This window comes from Natator depressus, chromosome 6 (assembly GCF_965152275.1).
Source record: "Natator depressus isolate rNatDep1 chromosome 6, rNatDep2.hap1, whole genome shotgun sequence".
Taxonomy (NCBI): Eukaryota; Metazoa; Chordata; order Testudines; family Cheloniidae; genus Natator; species Natator depressus.
In genome coordinates, this window is record NC_134239.1 from 93,599,719 (window position 1) to 93,618,060 (window position 18,342).

Sequence of the window (18,342 nt, forward strand, 5' to 3'; positions counted from 1 at the left end):
ACCAAAACGTTCAACTTCCCAGGGAGATGCAATGCCTCTCGGTGAATGGAATGCTTCATGCAGAAATCCCACAGAGCGAGGGCTCTGGGCAGAGAACCATGGAGCGGGCCCCTCCCTATTTGTTGACATAAAACATTGATACTGTTTTGTCCGGAAATACTTGCACACTTTTGCCTGAGAACTGGGCAAGGAATACTTCACAGGCCACCAGAATTGCCCTGAGTTCCTTCACATTTATGTGTAAGGATAGTTCGTCCTCTGACCAGAGACCTTGGGTCCTGAGGTTGCCAAGGTGGGCTTCCCACCCCAGGTCGATGCGTTGGACACCAACATTATCGATGGCTGCGGGAACTCAAAAGGCACTCTGGATAGAACCGAGACTGGGTCTAACCACCATGTCAAGAAGTCAGAACTGATTCTGGAATGCTGAGAATCGAGTCCAAATGGTGCCTGCTCAGTGAGTAGACCAATGCAAGCCACATCTGAATCTGTAAACCATCGGAGAAGGCTTGAAAACGCAAGGAAGAGAAGGCTGTTCCAGCAACCGTCACGGGCGATAAGAAGGAACTGAAAGGGCACGAGACTGGAGGCAGCCCTTATACCGGCACATGAGCGCAGGCCTTCATGGGCACTATCCGGCCCTATGGATACTACTAGGGGGAAAATCTCCGCCGATGGTGCACATGGCACACGCACACGCCTAACATGGAATCAACATGAGCAAACTCTCGAAGAACTAGGCAATTCTTCAATGTGCTTCTTGGATTCAAATAGTGATATGTGCCTGCAAAGATTCACTTCATCTGCTAAGCAAACTATTACGAACAACAGACTTTTGGCCCTATCATGTTAGTCACAGTCCAAACACACAGGATGATATTTTCCTTTCCTAGTGGAGCAAATCCAACCTAACAGACGCAAATTTCATTCGATGGCCCCAACAAAACTGGGCTAACTGAAGAAGAGTTCTGTATAGCTCTAAAGCCCATCATTTCCACCAACAGAAGCTAGTCCAATAAATTACCTCACTCACCTTCTCTCTCAAATATCCTGGGTATAACACACCTATAACACTGCAAACTATTTTTCCTCTGTCCTTCATACTTTTCAGCTGATGGCCTTGTAGATTAGTAAACATAAAAAGCACTAAGTGTAACTATTTGTATTTACAGCAGGAATATTGGTTACTTTCTGATTCTCTCAGCTGAGTACTTGTAAACAAATCATTCCCTAAATGAGAAGAACTTTGCTGGGGTTTAAAAAAACCTTAGTTTCAACTCATTCTGTTTCTTGCAAATTTTTAGACAATGGGGTGGTGTTTACCTCCTCATGCCCATCTCACCATAGCAGAATGAGCAGAAGTCAAGGCCCACTAAAATCCATTGATTTCCTTAGGTCTATGGGGAATACTCCTCCACACTACAAGAAGGATGTGGAAAAATTGGAAAGAGTCCAGCGGAGGGAAACAAAAATGATTAGGGGGCTGGAGCACATCACTTATAAGGAGAGGCTGAGGGAACTGGGATTATTTAATCTGCAGAAGAGAAGAATGAGGGGGGATTGTGACGGATTGGATCATAGAAACCCTCTTGGGGTTGCCAACTGATGTTCCAAGACTACTTCTGCCCCTGCTTTCCCTGACAGCTTGGGACTCCAGCACCCTGTCTTGCTAAGCCAGACATGCCAGTCTGCTCTGACAGACCCAGGGTCTGAACCACGTGCCCCAAAACTGCAGACTTAACTGAAAGCAACTTAAGAAGTGTTCCCATCTTTAACACTCAGCTGCCCAACTCCCATTGGGGTCCAAACCCCAAATAAATCGGTTTTACTCTGTATAAAGCTTATACAGGGTAAACTCATAAATTGTTCGCCCTCTATAGCACTGATAGAAAGATATGCACAGCTGTTTCCGCCCCCCCCCCCCCCGCAGGTATTAATACATACTCTGGGTTAATTAATTAAGTAAAAAGTGATTTTATTAAATACAGAAAGTAGGATTCAAGTGGTTCCAAGTAGTGACAGACAGAACAAAGTGAATTACCAAGCAAAATAAATTAGAACATGCAAGTCTATGTCTAAGAAAACTGAATACAGATAAAAACCTCACCTAGCAAGCTTCCTTTTACAGACTAGTCTCCTTCTAGTCTGGGACCAGCAATCACTCACACCCCCTGTAGTTACTGTCCTTTGTTCCAGTTTCCTTCAGGTATCCTTGCGGGTGGAGAGGCTATCTCTTGAGCAAGCTGAAGACAAAATGGACGGGTCTCCCAGGGGTTTAAATAGACTTTTTCCTGTGAGTGGACACCCCTCCTTCCCCCTGTGTAGAATCCAGCTACAAAATGGAGTTTTGGAGTCACATGGGCAAGTCACATGTCCATGTATGACTGAGTTTCTTACCAGCCAAGCCACATTCCTGGGAAAGCTCAGATGTGGATTAGCATCTTCAAGATCCATTGTCCGTTAAGTGCTTCTTGATTGGGCATTTAACTTGCACATTCCTTTCTCAAGAAGCTGACCAAATGCTTACTAAGGCTACTTAGAAATCAAGCAAGTACAGAGCCAATATTCATAACTTCGAATACAAAAATGATACCTGCATACAAATAGGATGAATAGATTCAGTAGATCATAACCTTTACAGAGAGATATGTCAAATGGCATATGGAGCATAAAACATATTTCAGTTATGTCATATATACCTTCATGAGCATATTTCCATAAAGCCTTATGGGGTGCACCATCACAGGGATCTGATAGCTGCTTTCAACTACCTGAAAGGGGTTTCCAAAGAGGATGGAACTAGACTGTTGTCAGTGGCAGCAGATGACAGAACAAGGAGTAATGGTCTCAAGTTGCAGTGGGGGAGGTTTAGGTTGGATATTAGGAAAAACTTTTTCACTAGGAGGGTGGTGAAGCACTGGAATGGGTTACCTAGGGAGGTGGTGGAATCTCCGTCCTTAGAGGTTTTTAAGGTCAGGCTTGACACAGCGCTGGCTGGGATGATTTACTTGGGGATTTGTCCTGCTTTGAGCAGGGGATTGGACTAGATGACCTCCTGAAGGTCTCTTCCAACCACATCATCATGAAACTTCCACTTGGGGTAGTAGCACTCGCATAGAATCCCAGGGCCTCCCTGACTTCCCTCCTCCATAGCAGTACAGTGATTTCTGGATCTGTGCTGCACAGTCCTCCCTTGTCACTGGCTGCTCTGAGGCCACCCACCTTTAAGATGGAGTTTACCGATATGGAGGAAGAACCCATGAGAGATAATGTTGACTAGTCAGCATTATATTCAGTGAGGAAATGCTCAATGGTTGGGGAACAGAGGTGGGGCAAGTGCCTCCCTCCACAAGGATGCTCTGTGGCATGACCACTTAACAACAACTAAGCGCTGACCTCACAGAAAGCGGGCAGAAGAACTTCTGCAGGATTAAGCAGAAGAGAAGCACAGTGTTAACGTCACAGAGTTAACTTCCTCCTACTCTGTGTAGTGAAGGGGGACACAGCCTTTCAAGAACACTTTAAGCTGAGAGTATTAGGATTATTCCATGTTTGTTTTTTTCAAACATCTACAAATTTGATATAGAACCTTTTCTACCTGCTGAAGAGAGCAGTTTGACTATGAACATGTTCTAGATTAGAGACAATGACTATGTTCACTCTCCAAAAGCAACCCAGAATTATACACCAAACAAGAAATTTCTAGAACAGAAAGTCATTATGACATGAATAATATTTGCTTTTGTAGACCTGTATAATTTATGTATGACGTTTCTTGTCTATACTTCCATGCTGCATATTCCAGCATTCTTCTTTTGAGCCTCTATCCAAGGCTGACCCATATTTCTTTGCCAAATTAATACAAACAGAATTTACAATATTTTAAAATTTTAACCAAGGAAACACTACCCAGTAGAATTATTTTTATGCACATCCTGTAAACACAGATAATATCACAGTTCTATTCTGTTTAAACCTTTTCCCTCCCTTGCCTAACTCACTTATCTGTTGTTGTCTCTTTTTGTATCACATCTAGCTTAAGGAATGATCCAGGTACCTTCATGCTGTCCCACAGATATCAATGGGATTCATATTATGAGAGGAAGGAAGTGTGAGTTAGTGAATAAAGCATTGGTAGTCAGGAGACCTGGGTTCTATTATTCCCAGCTCTGCCACTAACTTGCTATGTAACCTTGAGCAAGTCACTTCACCTCTCTGTGACTCTATTTCCCCTCCCACCCTTTGTCTGTCTTGTCTATTTAGATGGCAAACAATCTGGGGCAGAGACTGACACTTATTCTTTGTAAGGTGCCTAGTACAACAAAAACCCAATCTCAGTTGGGGACTATAGATGCTACTGTAATACAAATAATAAACAACAACTATCAAACTGACACACTGTCAATTGAAGTCAGTTGTCTCATTGATTTAAACGGCCACTGTACCAGGCACTAAATGAATAGGGTCATAACTCTTTGCAGGATCTGGTCCCAAGGTTCTAAACTCTTTGGGCAGAGACTGTATCTTTTGTCTGGAAGAGTTATGAACAGCTAGGATGATGTATGAACACAACAGTCCAGCATTTGACTTCACGGAAACAACTCACATGTTAAGCACATGCATGAGTGTTTGCTGGATCGGGCCTTAAAATGGATAACATTCTATATTGCTCTATTAATCAGCATCAACAAACAGTATAGTTCAATACTTGTGGCATCTTAGAGACTAACAAATTTATTAGAGCATAAGCTTTCGTGAGCTACAGCTCCCTTCATCAGATGAACAGAATGAAACATATAGTAAGATATATAGTGTCCAGGAAATGGACCACCTGTGTGGATTGGTCTAGGCTGAGGTTGATGATGGGATCGAAATTGTTGAAATCACGGTGGAATTCCTCAAGGGCTTCTTTTCCATGGGTCCAGATGATGAAGATGTCATCAACGTAGTGCAAGTAGACTAGGGGTGTTAGGGTACGAGAGCTAAGGAAGCGTTGTTCTAAGTCAACAATAAAAATGTTAGCATACTGTGGGGCCATGTGGGTACCCACAGCAGTGCCGCTGACTTGAAGGTATATATTGTTCCCAAATGTGAAATAGTTGTGGGTGAGGACAAAGCTTCAAAATCAGACTCCGAGGAGAAACTGCTGAGCTTGAATTAATATGCAAACTAGATACCATTAACTTGGGTTTGAAGAGAGACGGGGAGTGGCTGGGTCATTACACATATTGAATCTATTTCCCCATGTTAAGTATCCTCACACCTTCTTGTCAACTGTCTAAATGGGTCATCTTGATTATCACTACAAAAGTTTTTTTCTCCTGCTGATAATAGCTCATCTTAACTAATTAGCCTCTCACAGTTTGTATGGTAACTTCCAACTTATCTCTCTGTGTGTGTGTGTGTGTGTGTGTATCTATATCTTACTATATGTTCCATTCTACGCATCCGATGAAGTGAGCTGTAGCTCACGAAAGCTTATGCTCTAATAAATTTGTTAGTCTCTAAAGTGCCACAAGTACTCATGTTCTTTTTGCGGGTACAGACTAACATGGCTGCTACTCTGAAACCTATCAATATAGTTCAATGTCCTTCAAGTGTGCACACGACAATATCTGGAGATATAGGTGCGTTCCATCTACTTCTGAAATACAAGGATGGTTCTGAGAGTAAATATTAGGACAACTGTACTAATTCTCCAAGTAAATGTTTAGCTTAAAAAATTCACTATTCATATGCAGAGTAATCCATACTTTAACAGAATAATATTTCCCCTAAGCAGCAGGGGAACCCTGTAATTTATCATTTACTGAAGACATCCTGTCACTATCCAGGGAGACACCCTCTACTATCATCTGTTATTCTGATGAGTCAAAGAGACATTCAAATTGAGCTTCTGTTTGATACTTTCACAGAAGATGATTCAGTTGCTGAACTTCAGTATTATTAGCTGAAGGATACATTATTCTCAGGGCATCTTATTTTCAGGTTTATTTGTAATAAATTTGGGTTCAAAATTAAGCTACAAACTTCAGGTAAAATAGAGTGATAGAATGTAACCACCACTAAAACTTAAAGTGAAAAGGTGTTTTACTATCCTCATCTCTCTGCTCTCCTGAGATCTCCCAGCACAGTAAATTGAGAAGTACAGCTCTAGTTGGCTGAGGCGCTATTTGACCATGTTGCAAAATGATGAGGTTTCAGTCTTGCGTAAAGATTACACCCTAAAGTTAGATTTAGCCTTTTCACCTTCATCAAAATTGGAGATTAAGAGACATATTAGGACATCTAGTCCACCTCCAAACCAATGAAAGTTTATTTCCTCAGTATGTTCCCCATAACTTTGTCTAGTTCAATTTTAAATTACAAATAACAGGGAACCTACCACCAGCCTTGACAGACTGTGCCACAGTCTCCTAGATCTCAGTGTTTAGAATTTTTCCCCAGGATTTAGCTCAAATTTACTTTTGCTTAATATCATTCAAATATTTTTAGTTCTGTTCCTTTATGCTACCCTAAATTATTTTGCTCCCTTATCTCTGTCTATACCTTTTAAAACTTGTAGATGGTAACCATTTTTTTATTGATAATATAGCACCCATCATTACAAAGGATCCATAAGCCCTTCACAAATCATGTACTATATGGAAATCACTCCACCTATCTCTAAAGAACAGTCACATCTTTTGTGAAACTAGAGCAACTATTTAACAGCACAAACAAACTCTACACCAGAGTCTAAGAGAGGACATGAATAACAACATACACAATTAAAATTACCATGCTAGAGGATCAGATCCTAAAGTAAAGGAGTACTTGTGGCACCTTAGAGACTAACAAATTTCTTTGAGCATAAGCTTTCGTGAGCTACAGCTCACTTCATGGGATGCATTCAGTGGAAAATACAGTGGGGAGATTTATATACATAGAGAACATGAAACAATGGGTGTTACCACACACACTGTAAGGAGAGTGATCACTTAAGGTGAGCTATTACCAGCAGGAGGGCGGAGGGGGAGTGGGGGTTGGGGAAGGGGGAACCTTTTGTAGTGATAATCAAGGTGGGCCATTTCCAGCAGTTGACGAGAACGTCTGAGGAACACATTGGTAGATGTGCAGGTGAAGGAGCCTCTGATAGTGTGGCTGATGTGATTAGGCCCTATGATGGTGTCCCCTGAATAGATATGTGGACACAGTTGGCAACGGGCTTTGTTGCAAGGGTAGGTTCCTGGGTTAGTGGTTCTGGTGTGTGGTTGCTGGTGAGTATTTGCTTCAGGCTGGGGGGCTGTCTGTAAGCAAGGACTGGCCTGTCTCCCAAGATCTGCGAGAGTGATGGGTCGTCCTTCAGGATAGGTTGTAGATCCTTGATGATGCATTGGAGAGGTTTTAGTTGGGGGCTGAAGGTGATGGCTAGTGGCGTTCTGTTATTTTCTTTGTTGGGCCTGTCCTGTAGTAGGTGACTTCTGGTTACTCTTCTGGCTCTGTCAATCTGTTTCTTCATTTCAGCAGGTGGGTATTGTAGTTGTAAGTATGTTTGATAGAGATCTGGTAGGTGTTTGTCTCTGTCTGAGGGGTTGGAGCAAATGCGGTTGTATCATAGAGCTTGGCTGTAGACAATGGATTGTGTGGTGTGGTCAGGGTGAAAGCTGGAGGGATGTAGGTAGGAATAGCGGTCAGTAGGTTTCCGGTATAGGGTGGTGTTTATGTGACCATTGCTTATTAGCACCATAGTGTCCAGGAAGTGTATCTCTTGTGTGGACTGGTCCAGGCTGAGATTGATGGTGTGATGGAAATTGTTGAAATCATGGTGGAATTCCTCAAGGGCTTCTTTTCCATGGGTCCAAATGATGAAGATGTCATCAATGTAGCGCAAGTAGAGTAGGGGCCTTAGGGGACGAGAGCTGAGGAAGCATTGTTCTAAGTCAGCCATAAAATGTTGGCATACTGTGGGGCCACGCGGGTACCCATAGCAGAGCCGCTGATTTGAAGGTATACATTGTCCCCAAATGTGAAATAGTTATGGGTGAGGACAAAGTCACAAAGTTCAGCCACCAGGTTTGCCGTGACATTATCGGGGATACTGTTCCTGACGGCTTGTAGTCCATCTTTGTGTGGAATGTTGGTGTAGAGGGCTTCTACATCCATAGTGGCCAGGATGGTGTTTTCAGGAAGATCACCGATGGATTGTCGTTTCCTCAGGCAGTCAGTGGTGTCTCGAAGATAGCTGGGAGTGCTGGTAGCGTAGGGCCTGAGGAGGGAGTCTACATAGCCAGACAATCCTGCTTTCAGGGTGCCAATGCCTGAGATGATCGGGCATCCAGGATTTCCAGGTTTATGGATCTTGGGTAGCAGACAGAATACCCGAGATCGCGGTTCCAGGGGTGTGTCTGTGCGAATTTGTTCTTGTGCTTTTTCAGGGAGTTTCTTGAGCAAATGGTCTAGTTGGCAACAAAGCCCGTTGCCAACTGTGTCCACACATCTATTTAGAGGACACCATCATAGGCCTAATCACATCAGCCACACCATCAGAGGCTCGTTCACCTGCACATCTACCAATGTGATATATGCCATCATGTGGCAGCAATGCCCCTCTGCCATGTACATTGGTCAAACCAGACAGTCTCTACGTAAAAGAATAAATGGACACAAATCAGACGTCAAGAATTATAACATTCAAAAACCAGTTGGAGAACACTTCAATCTCTTTGGTCACTCAATTACAGACCTAAAAGTTGCAATTCTTCAACAAAAAAACTTCAAAAACAGACTCCAACGAGAGACTGCTGAATTGGAATTAATTTGCAAACTGGATACAATTAACTTAGGCTTGAATAGAGACTGGGAGTGGATGGGTCATTACACAAAGTAAAACTATTTCCCCATGTTTATTCCCCCCGCACCACCCACTGTTCCTCAGACATTCTTGTCAACTGCTGGAAATGGCCCACCTTGATTATCACTACAAAAGGTTCCCCTCCCCACTCTGCTCTCCAGCTGGTAATAGCTCACCTTAAGTGATCACTCTCCTTACAGTGTGTATGGTAACACCCATTGTTTCATGTTCTCTATGTATATAAATCTCCCCACTGTATTTTCCACTGAATGCATCCCATGAAGTGAGCTGTAGCTCGCGAAAGCTTATGCTCAAAGAAATTTGTTAGTCTCTAAGGTGCCACAAGTACTCCTTTTCTTTTGGCGAATACAGACTAACACAGCTGCTACTCTGAAACCAGATCCTAAAGTAAAACTTTCCAAGGCCAGATAGAATTGACCCTGTTTCTGGAATTTGCTCTCCTTCACAATCCAGAGCCCAAGTCTAGTGAGCTTCTCTGTAAACTATTAAAATGAGATCATGAATTTTTCACCCAGCTTTTTTCCCTCTAAGTTTCAGCCCTTTCCGAACACTGCCTACATGACACATATCCTCCTGTCAGTTCTCCAAAGGCTCCCATAATGTTGTTGTATCTTGGATGGTTATGAAGGGATGATGAGAACAGCCTGGGCTTGTGTCTGTTTCTCAAAAAATTAAGACCATTGCATCTGCAATACTTCCACTCTCTATACTAGTGGGGATAAAATAATAGTCTCATGATCTCAGTCAGCTAGTTTATCTCAATACTTGCCCCATCCCTAGAGCTTATGGTCTTCATTTTTATAGCAAGGTGAAAAAACCGAGGCTTTATAACTTCATTATCAGTCAGCTACTAGGAATGCATGTTTCTTTCTTTACTTTTTTTTTAAAGCACAGGACACCTTGTTATCTTGCCTGGCTCAGTAATAATTTAATGTAACATGCCAATTCCTGCAAATGAAGCTACAAAGCTAGACTGAGGGCTGGAAACTAGAACCTGAATTCTGAGAAATCCATGGTGGCCTTCCTATATGTAATTAATGGTTAATTCTCTATGGTCTCTACATGAGTAAATTGTTCAGAGTGGATAAAAAAATCCTGGTAGTCTGGGCCGAGCCTGACATTAGAGGTTGGATTCTAGCCCAGGAGGAAAAGGAAGAGGAGGAAAATTGTTTTCACAACACAAAGTGCTTTGTCTAACCTGCTCTTTTTGTACAGTTCTATTTTGTTGTATGTTTATGGGAAAATATGCATTTTAAAAAGTCATGTTGCTATATCAAATAAAGTTAGAACAAAGATCTCCACCAGCACAAAGGATTAACAAACCTTTTTTAAACATGAATAGATTTTTCCAGACATTTAGTAAACAGCTGCTGAGTACCACCAATGGCTTGGCTTCTTTAACAATTAGGCAGCACTATGACCCCTCAGCAGTGCTTCCCAGGAACTGACTTTGCAAAGATAAATATTGTAAATCAAGATCAGACATGCACTCAGACTGCAAGATTCTGTAGGAAGTTTTCATTGCCTTGATCTGTCTGAAAAGGAAAAGCAACTCCAAGGGTCCATTTGCACTCATGCTGCTATGCTGAATTAGGAAATGCTCCCCTCAAGTCATTTTTTCAATGCCCCAGTTGATCTGAAGTGAGTTGGAGAAGGGATTTAGCTGTTTGATTAGTTCATAAACCCGTAAGCAAATGGAACTATGATACTTTACAAAACATTTAAATTTAAAAACAATAACACTACTAAAGAGAATAGACAACTATTGTAGATGCAAGAAACAAAACACCGGGGATAAAACTAATGACACAAAAAATGAACAAGAATGCCAAGCTGCAATGAAGAGTTTAATAATTGTACGGTTGTGTTTTAAAGACACCCTGACGTGTTGTTACAATTTATTATTATTTTACATTTTTAGTGTTTCCCAATCTCTTCAGGCAACTGTTCCAGTTTATCAATAAAAATACCACCTTCTAAAGATCTTGGCTTTATTGTCCAAAACCTCCATTTTAACTGTGCATTCTCCTACGCACAATGGAACTTGACTTGTTCGAAAGACACTACAGTTTGGAGTATCTACTGCAGTCCAAGAAAATGAAAAATAAGTGGGCAGGAAAATCATGAAGGCACAGCACAGTAGCTTGGCATCAAGGTAAAACGTGGAGAGGCTAGTGTACCAGTCACAAAATCTGAAAAGGACCAGCACTGGTAGTATCCTGTTTACTGTGAGCCACTGAATAAAGTTAACAACAAAAGTATAGAACTTAGTAAAGCTCAAGAGTCAAAGGATAATTTTGGAGTTCAGACACTTAATTTATAAATCCTTCAGAACTCTTGGGTGTACTATATGGGCCTGGTACCTTGTTGCTTAATTTAACAATTTGGTTCTGTACTACTACTTTTGACCTCTCAACCTCTGACTGTACCTCATCTTTGCAATCCAAAAAGAGTAGATACCTTAACTACCCCGTGGCAAAAATTTATGCAGAGAAGTCTTTAGCTTCTCCACAATAGCCTTATTCTTCTTCATTGCTCCTTTTACTACCTTTTAATGCAACAGACCTAGAGCTTCTTTCACAATATTCCTGTTTCTGACATAGTTAATTATGTCTTATTTGTTTTTTATATTTATGACTATTTGCTTTTCACGTTTTATTTTAGCCCTTTAACTTCCATACTACATGTTGCCTGCTGTACTTTTTGCTCCTCTCAAATGTTTTCATATGGGTTTGATTTTTATTTTCTGAAAGACACCGGCTTTGCTTGAATAAACCTCCCGAACCTCACCATTTAGTCATACTAGTTTATTTCTTGCCTTCCTATTCCTTTTGAGTTCAAAGGAATGCATGCCTTCTGTGACTGTTACAGTATGCTTAAATAGTATTCCAGTGCTGGGTCTAAGGTTAAAAAATGAGAGCTTTGAAGACTAATGTAAACCATTAAGTGCTAATAAAGTTAACCACTTCACTGCTGGATGACATACTAAATTCTGTACATCTAGCAAGGGTTTGCCATGGGAAATTCAACCATACCTGGCACACTCCAATGCTTCATTTATTTGAATGGACATTTCATTGGAAATTGCTGCCAGAACACACACACATGCAGTAGCTGCATGGAGATTTCCAAAGCTAGCTGGGATGAGAATTGTACCTAAATTTGAGATTTTACTCAGTGTTATGGGAAAAACAAATATATTCCAAGAAGATGAATCAATCTAATGAACTAGAGTAAAAACACAAAAATACATACACACACATATATACATATTACATCACATATGTGTGCATAGCTCTATAATTTTCTTCTGAAACATCTGGTCTTTCAACGAACTTTTCTAAATAATGGAATTTGCTTTCCCGGCAAAGAAAATTGAGAAGTGCTTTCATAAATTTCCCCCAGCATTTGCATTGTCCTTATATATGTGCCCACATGGAGAGGGGCCAAACATATGATATAAACAGAGCAACTGCCAACTGAGACAAATTCAGTACAGCTTGGCTCACTCCAAAGGGAAAGCACTTGTTTTGCTGATGAACTGCATTTGCCACCTACAGAACACAAGAGTAATTGGGTTGAATCTCACTGGTGGCTATAGTATCATGAATAGAATAGACAGCCAGAAGTACAACCACCAGATGGAAGACTGCTAGCCAGTTAAGTCTGCTTTATTATCAGTCTAGCTATTGGCTGGCAGGAAGCAACGCAGCAGTGTGGTCTTACTGGTGAGCAGTCACTCTGTGGCTGTGGGTTTCCTCTATGTGGATTTAGGAGAAAGACATTAAGGAGGAAGGTTACCAAAAAATAAAGCTTCTTCAGTCTAATTAGTAGATATACCTGTAGAGCTCTCATTTCTTCCTCTCTCCTGTGAGTCTTCTCCAGCAGATCTGTAAGAAAGACACAAAACACAAAGCAATGAGAACTGTGTTACTTGTTATTAAGCTCAACTTGAAATGTTAGAGCCTGATAAAGAAAACCTGTAATAAAGGTGTCAAGTTTTTGTATGAAATGTCATAAAAATGTGCCCTGTGAAACTGAAATGTGTCACTGATAAAAATGCTGCCAAACATGGGCTGCTGAAGTGATTAAAAACTATATATAAGAAGGCAATTTTACTCAGAAAGCCACTGAATGGGGTAGAGTTTAATTCAGACAAAAAGATATATTTACCTCTAATTTTTCTTTATTTTAACACTTGTATCAGAAATGACCAAAGAGATCTTTTCTGAAAACTGATTAAAAATAGGAAAGAGATCAAAGACATTCAATTACATGTCATCATTCACTCTGGAGTAAATTTTTATGGCCAAGTTACAACCCCTTGAAGAAAAGGACACTTATAAATAGAAGTGCAGTCTTAATCACAGTCACAATAATTATCACTTTTCACCAGGAGGGAGTGAAAAAAACATTTGATCATGCAAATGGCAAGCTCCCTGAAAGATCAGCGCCTGACAGAAAAAGTACTCACCAGAGGAGAACTCACTCTCTTGCAGTCTATGCACCATGACACCTTACATTTTGATATTCACTTATGTAACAACCACCAAAATATACTCGACAGTTCATGTTGTTGTGCACTTTCCAATTGCAGCTCCGTATAGGATTTGTCACATGAGTTGCACTACTCTTGGTTTCAGTCACATACTTTGGGAATACAATTAAACTCAGGATATAGTGTGTGATGTTCACAGTTCTATCTGGGAAAGCTTGACAGGTGACCTCACAAAGTCCTCAAGAAAAACAGAATTGACTATTCTAACACATTTTTCTTTCTAACTACTGTAACTGACAAAAATCTCAGGTCAGAGTCTCGCATCAAACAGAAAGAGTATCCCAACAAAGTCAGAGATAGTTGTGCTCCAATATGCTGGGATGAGGAAATACGTTAGTTTGAGAGAACTTCAACTGCCACAATAGCTTTGTGGGAAAGTACGAATGGAGTCTCAAGATGCACAACTCCCCCCTGATACCGCTCAGGTAAGAAGCAGTGGATTGTCAGATGTCCAAAAGCACCTATGCAGACTTAGTGGGAGAAAGAGTCCATTCATACAATTTTCAGAGTAGCTGCCGTGTTAGTCTGTATCAGCAAAAAGAACAGGAGTACTTGTGGCACCTTAGAGACTAACAAATTTATCTGAGCATAAGCTTTCATGGGCTACAACCCACTTCATCGGATACATAGAATGGAACATATAGTAAGAAGATTATATATATACATACATACAGAGAACACGAAAAGATGGAGTAAGAGGTTAATTAATTAAGATGAGCTATTATCAGCAGGAGAAAAAAACTTTCGTAGTGATAATCAAGATGACCCATTTAGACAGTTGACAAGAAGGTGTGAGGATACTTAATATGGGGAAATAGATTCAATATGTGTAATGACCCAGCCACTCCCAGTCTCTCTTCAAACCCAAGTTAATGGTATCTAGTTTGCATATTAATTCAAGCTCAGCAGTTTCTCGTTGGAGTCTGTTTTTGAAGCTTTTCTATTGCAAAATTGCCACCCTTAAATCTTTTACTGAGTGGCCACAGAGGTTGAATTGTTCTCCGACCAGTTTTTGAATGTTATGATTCCGGATGTCAGATTTGTGTCCATTTATTCTTTTGCGTAGAGACTGTCCGGTTTGGCAATGTACATGGCAGAGGGGCATTGCTGGCACGTGATGGCATATATCACATTGGTAGATGTGCAGGTGAATGAACCCCTGATGGCGTGGCTAATGTGATTAGGTCCTATGATGGTGTCACTTGAATAAATGTGTGGACAGAGTTGGCATTGGGCTTTGTTGCAAGGATAGGTTCCTGGGTTAGTGTTTTTGTTGTGTGGTGTGTGGTTGCTGGAGAGTATTTGCTTCAGGTTGGGGGGCTGTCTGTAAGCGAGAACTGATCTGTCTCCCAAGATCTGTGATAGTGAGGGATCATTTTTCAGGATAGGTTGTAGATCTTTGATGATGCGCTGGAGAGGTTTTAGTTGGGGGCTGAAGGTGATGGCTAGTGGCGTTCTGTTATTTTCTTTGTTGGGCCTGTCCTGTAGTAGGTGACTTCTGGGTACTCTTCTGGCTCTGTCAATCTGTTTTTTCACTTCAGCAGGTGGGTATTGTAATTTTAAGAATGCTTGATAGAGACCTTGTCGGTATTTGTCTCTGTCTGAGGGATTGGAACAAATGAGGTTGTAGACATGTAGGTAAGTCTATCGGTCAGTAGGTTTCCGGTATAGGGTGGAGTTTATGTGCTTAGAGCTTCATACAATTGCACATAGTTCACTGGGCAACAAGGAAACAAAAGCATCCATAGTGAGAGCTATTTTAATTATTTTTCCTGTATGCAAAAGAGCTTTCCTTCTTTTCTTGGTACTCTTATTTTTCTTACTCAGTCCACAGTATTTAGTGTTACACATAGTAAAAGTTTCTCAATTTCCCCCTTTGCCACTGTTTCTTGATAGTTACGAGGAATCACAATCCAGGAGAGAATGAGTATAACAGTAATTTGTCCTCGCTACATACTACTGTTACACTGAACACAAAGGGACGTGGAAAAAGCCTTCTTGGAACAGAAAACTTTTTGGTGGCCATCACTCACCTCCAACCCAAAACCATGACTACCCCCTTGGGATGGCCTGATGAAATAGATTCTGCAGAAGAAGGGACAGAGAGTAATATTCCAGACCAATCAAAGAACAATCAAACCACTGCATGACTCTGGGAGGACACCCTTTAGGGAAAGGGTCACACTAGAGGAGAGGGAGAGGAATTTCTGGTATCGATGGGGTGCTTCAGACAGTTCCGATGGGGTTTCTGATAACACCACAGAGACAGTTGCTGTCCAAAATCAAAAAAGGGATGAGAAAATCAGACAGGACTAACATCATTCAGAAAATACACACGAAGGCAAGATTTCAGATGGAATCTCTAAAACCCATAATAGCAAGTCTCTCTCAACATACCCATACCGGAGCGTCACTAGCAGTAGGTATACTTCTACTATTACAAGGGACTCTTCCAGCAAAAAGCCTTCTCTTTTGTGCTAATGACAGTCTTGAGGTATGTTACCAAAATACCAATGGTTTTAGTAGCAGTCCTTCTATTCGTTCCTATACAACCTGCTAATCCAAGCTTTCTTAAGAAAAAGGCCATTCAAGAAACAAACACCCAAATCATTCCTATAAAAGCAAGTATGTGGAAAACTAGATTCGAGCCATCCAATCCTGACATAGGCTGCAACACCTTGGTAATAACTCCAGACAGAGACAAAGCCAAGGGCTCTATTTAACATCCTACTTGGTGCAGGAAAAGAAGTGAAGGGCAAAGGTGGTTTTATTCCACTTTTTCACCACCCCATATTCTTGGGTTATTTTTGTCTCCTCCATAATTTAGAGCAGCATGGCTATTGTGTTAGCCGAGAAAAGGCAGACCGCAGTGGTGCTCTGGTGATATCCTCTTCCACCTAAACATACAAGGGTCTAAAGACAAAGAATATTTTCCTTTGGGAGTTTCCTTGCTTAGACCCTTGGAGAAACATAGGGCTGGAAGGGCCCTCAAGAGATCATCTAGCCCAGCCCCCTGCACGGAGGCAGGACTAAGTATATCGAGACCATCCCTGGTGGGTGTTTATCTAATCTGTTCTTGAAAACATCCAATGACAGGGATTCCACAAACTCTCTTGGAAGCCTATTTCAGTGCTTAACCATTCTTATATTTAGAGAGTTTTCCCTAATATCTAAGCAAAATCTCCTTTGGTGCAGGTTACACTCTTTACTTCTCCTACCTTCAGTGGATATTGCAGAACAATCACAGTCCTCTTTATAACAGCGCTTAACAGGTCCTCCCTCAGTCTTATGTTTTCAAAATTAAACATGACCAGTTTTTTTAACCTTAGCTTATAGATCAAGTTTTCTAAATCTTTTATCATTTTTGTTTCTCTCCTCTGGATGCTCTCCAGTTTGTCCATACCGTTCTTCAAGTGTGGTGCCCAAAAATGGAGACAGGACTCCAGCTAAGATCTCACTAGTGACAAGTGGAGCAGAACAATTACCTCCTGGCTTACATATGACACTCCTGTTAATATGTCCCAGAATGATATTAGCCTTTTTTGCAGCTGCATCATATTGTTGACTCATTTTTAATTTGTGATCTGCTATGACCCCAGATCTTTTTCAGCAGTACTACTGCCTAGCCAGTTATGATCCATTTTTTTGTGCATTTGATTTTTTCTTCCTGAGTGTAGTACTTTGCCCTTGATTTAATGAATTTTTGTTGATTTCAGACCATTTCTCCAATCTGTCATTTTGAATTCTAATCCTGTCCACCAAAGTGCTTGCAACTCCATCCACAAATTTTATATGCATACTCTCCTCTGCATTATCCACATCATTAATGAAAATATTGAATAGTACCAGACCCAGGACAGATCCCTGTGGGATCTTAAAATATACGTCCTCCCAATTTGACAGGGAACCATTGATGATGACTCCTTAAATATATTTTTTCAACCAGCTGTGCACCCACCTTATAGTAATTTCATCTTGACCATATTTCCCTAATTTGCTTAAGAGAATGTCATGTGGGATGGTATCAAAGCCTTAATAAAATCAAACTATATAATGTTTACAGCTTCCACCCTATTTACTAGGCCAGTAACCCAGTCAAAAAAGGAAATTAGGTTGGTATGGCATGATTTGTTCTTGACCAATCCATAGTGGTATTACTTATTACCTGATTATCCTCTAGGTGGTTACAAACTGATTGTTTAATAATTTGTTCCACTATCTTTCCAGGTATCAAAATTAGGCTAATGGGTCTATAATTCCCTGGGTTCTCTTTATTCTCCTTTTTAAAGATAGGTACTATGTTTGCCCTTCTCCAGTCCTCTGGGAGCTCACCCATCCTCCATGAGTTCTCAGAGATAATTGCTAACAGTTTCAAAATTGCTTCAGCTAATTCCTTATATACCCGAGGGTGAATTTCATCAGGACCTGCCAACTTGAATACATCTAATTTATCTAAATATTCTTTAACCTGTTCCTCCCCCCTTGCTAATTTAATTGTGTTAAGTAGCTAGTTAAAAAAAAACTTTTTAGTGAACACTGAGACCAACAAAATTAAAGGTATTAAAATGAAGGCATTAAAAACCTCAGCCTTCTTAATGTCATCTGTTATTAGCTCTCATTCCCCCCTAAGTAGTGAACCTACACTTGCCTTCATCTTTCTCTCATTTATAGATTCATAGATTCCAAGGCTAGAAGGGACCATTGTGATCATCTAGACTGACCTCCTGTGTAACACACGTCATAAAACTCCCCCAAAATAATTCCTAGAGCATATTTTTTAGAATAAACATCCAATCATGATTTAAAAATTACTAGTGATGGAAAATTCACTACAATCATTGATAAATTGTTCCAATGGTTAATTACCCTTACCATTAAAAAACTGCACATTATTTCTAGCCTGAATTTGTCTTGCTTCAACGCTGGATTG

General features: G+C 40.8%; 1 protein-coding gene across 3 annotated transcripts in view; it reads right to left on the reverse strand.

Moving 5' to 3' along the window:
- Window positions 1-18,342, reverse strand: part of CEP128 (centrosomal protein 128) — a 423,731-nt gene that overhangs the window by 74,862 nt on the left and 330,527 nt on the right. For all 3 annotated transcript variants that reach the window (XM_074956067.1, XM_074956068.1, XM_074956066.1), the window contains exon 19: window positions 12,695-12,744. In XM_074956067.1, coding sequence (XP_074812168.1) covers window positions 12,695-12,744 — 50 coding nt within the window. The remainder of the gene's footprint in view (window positions 1-12,694; window positions 12,745-18,342) is intronic.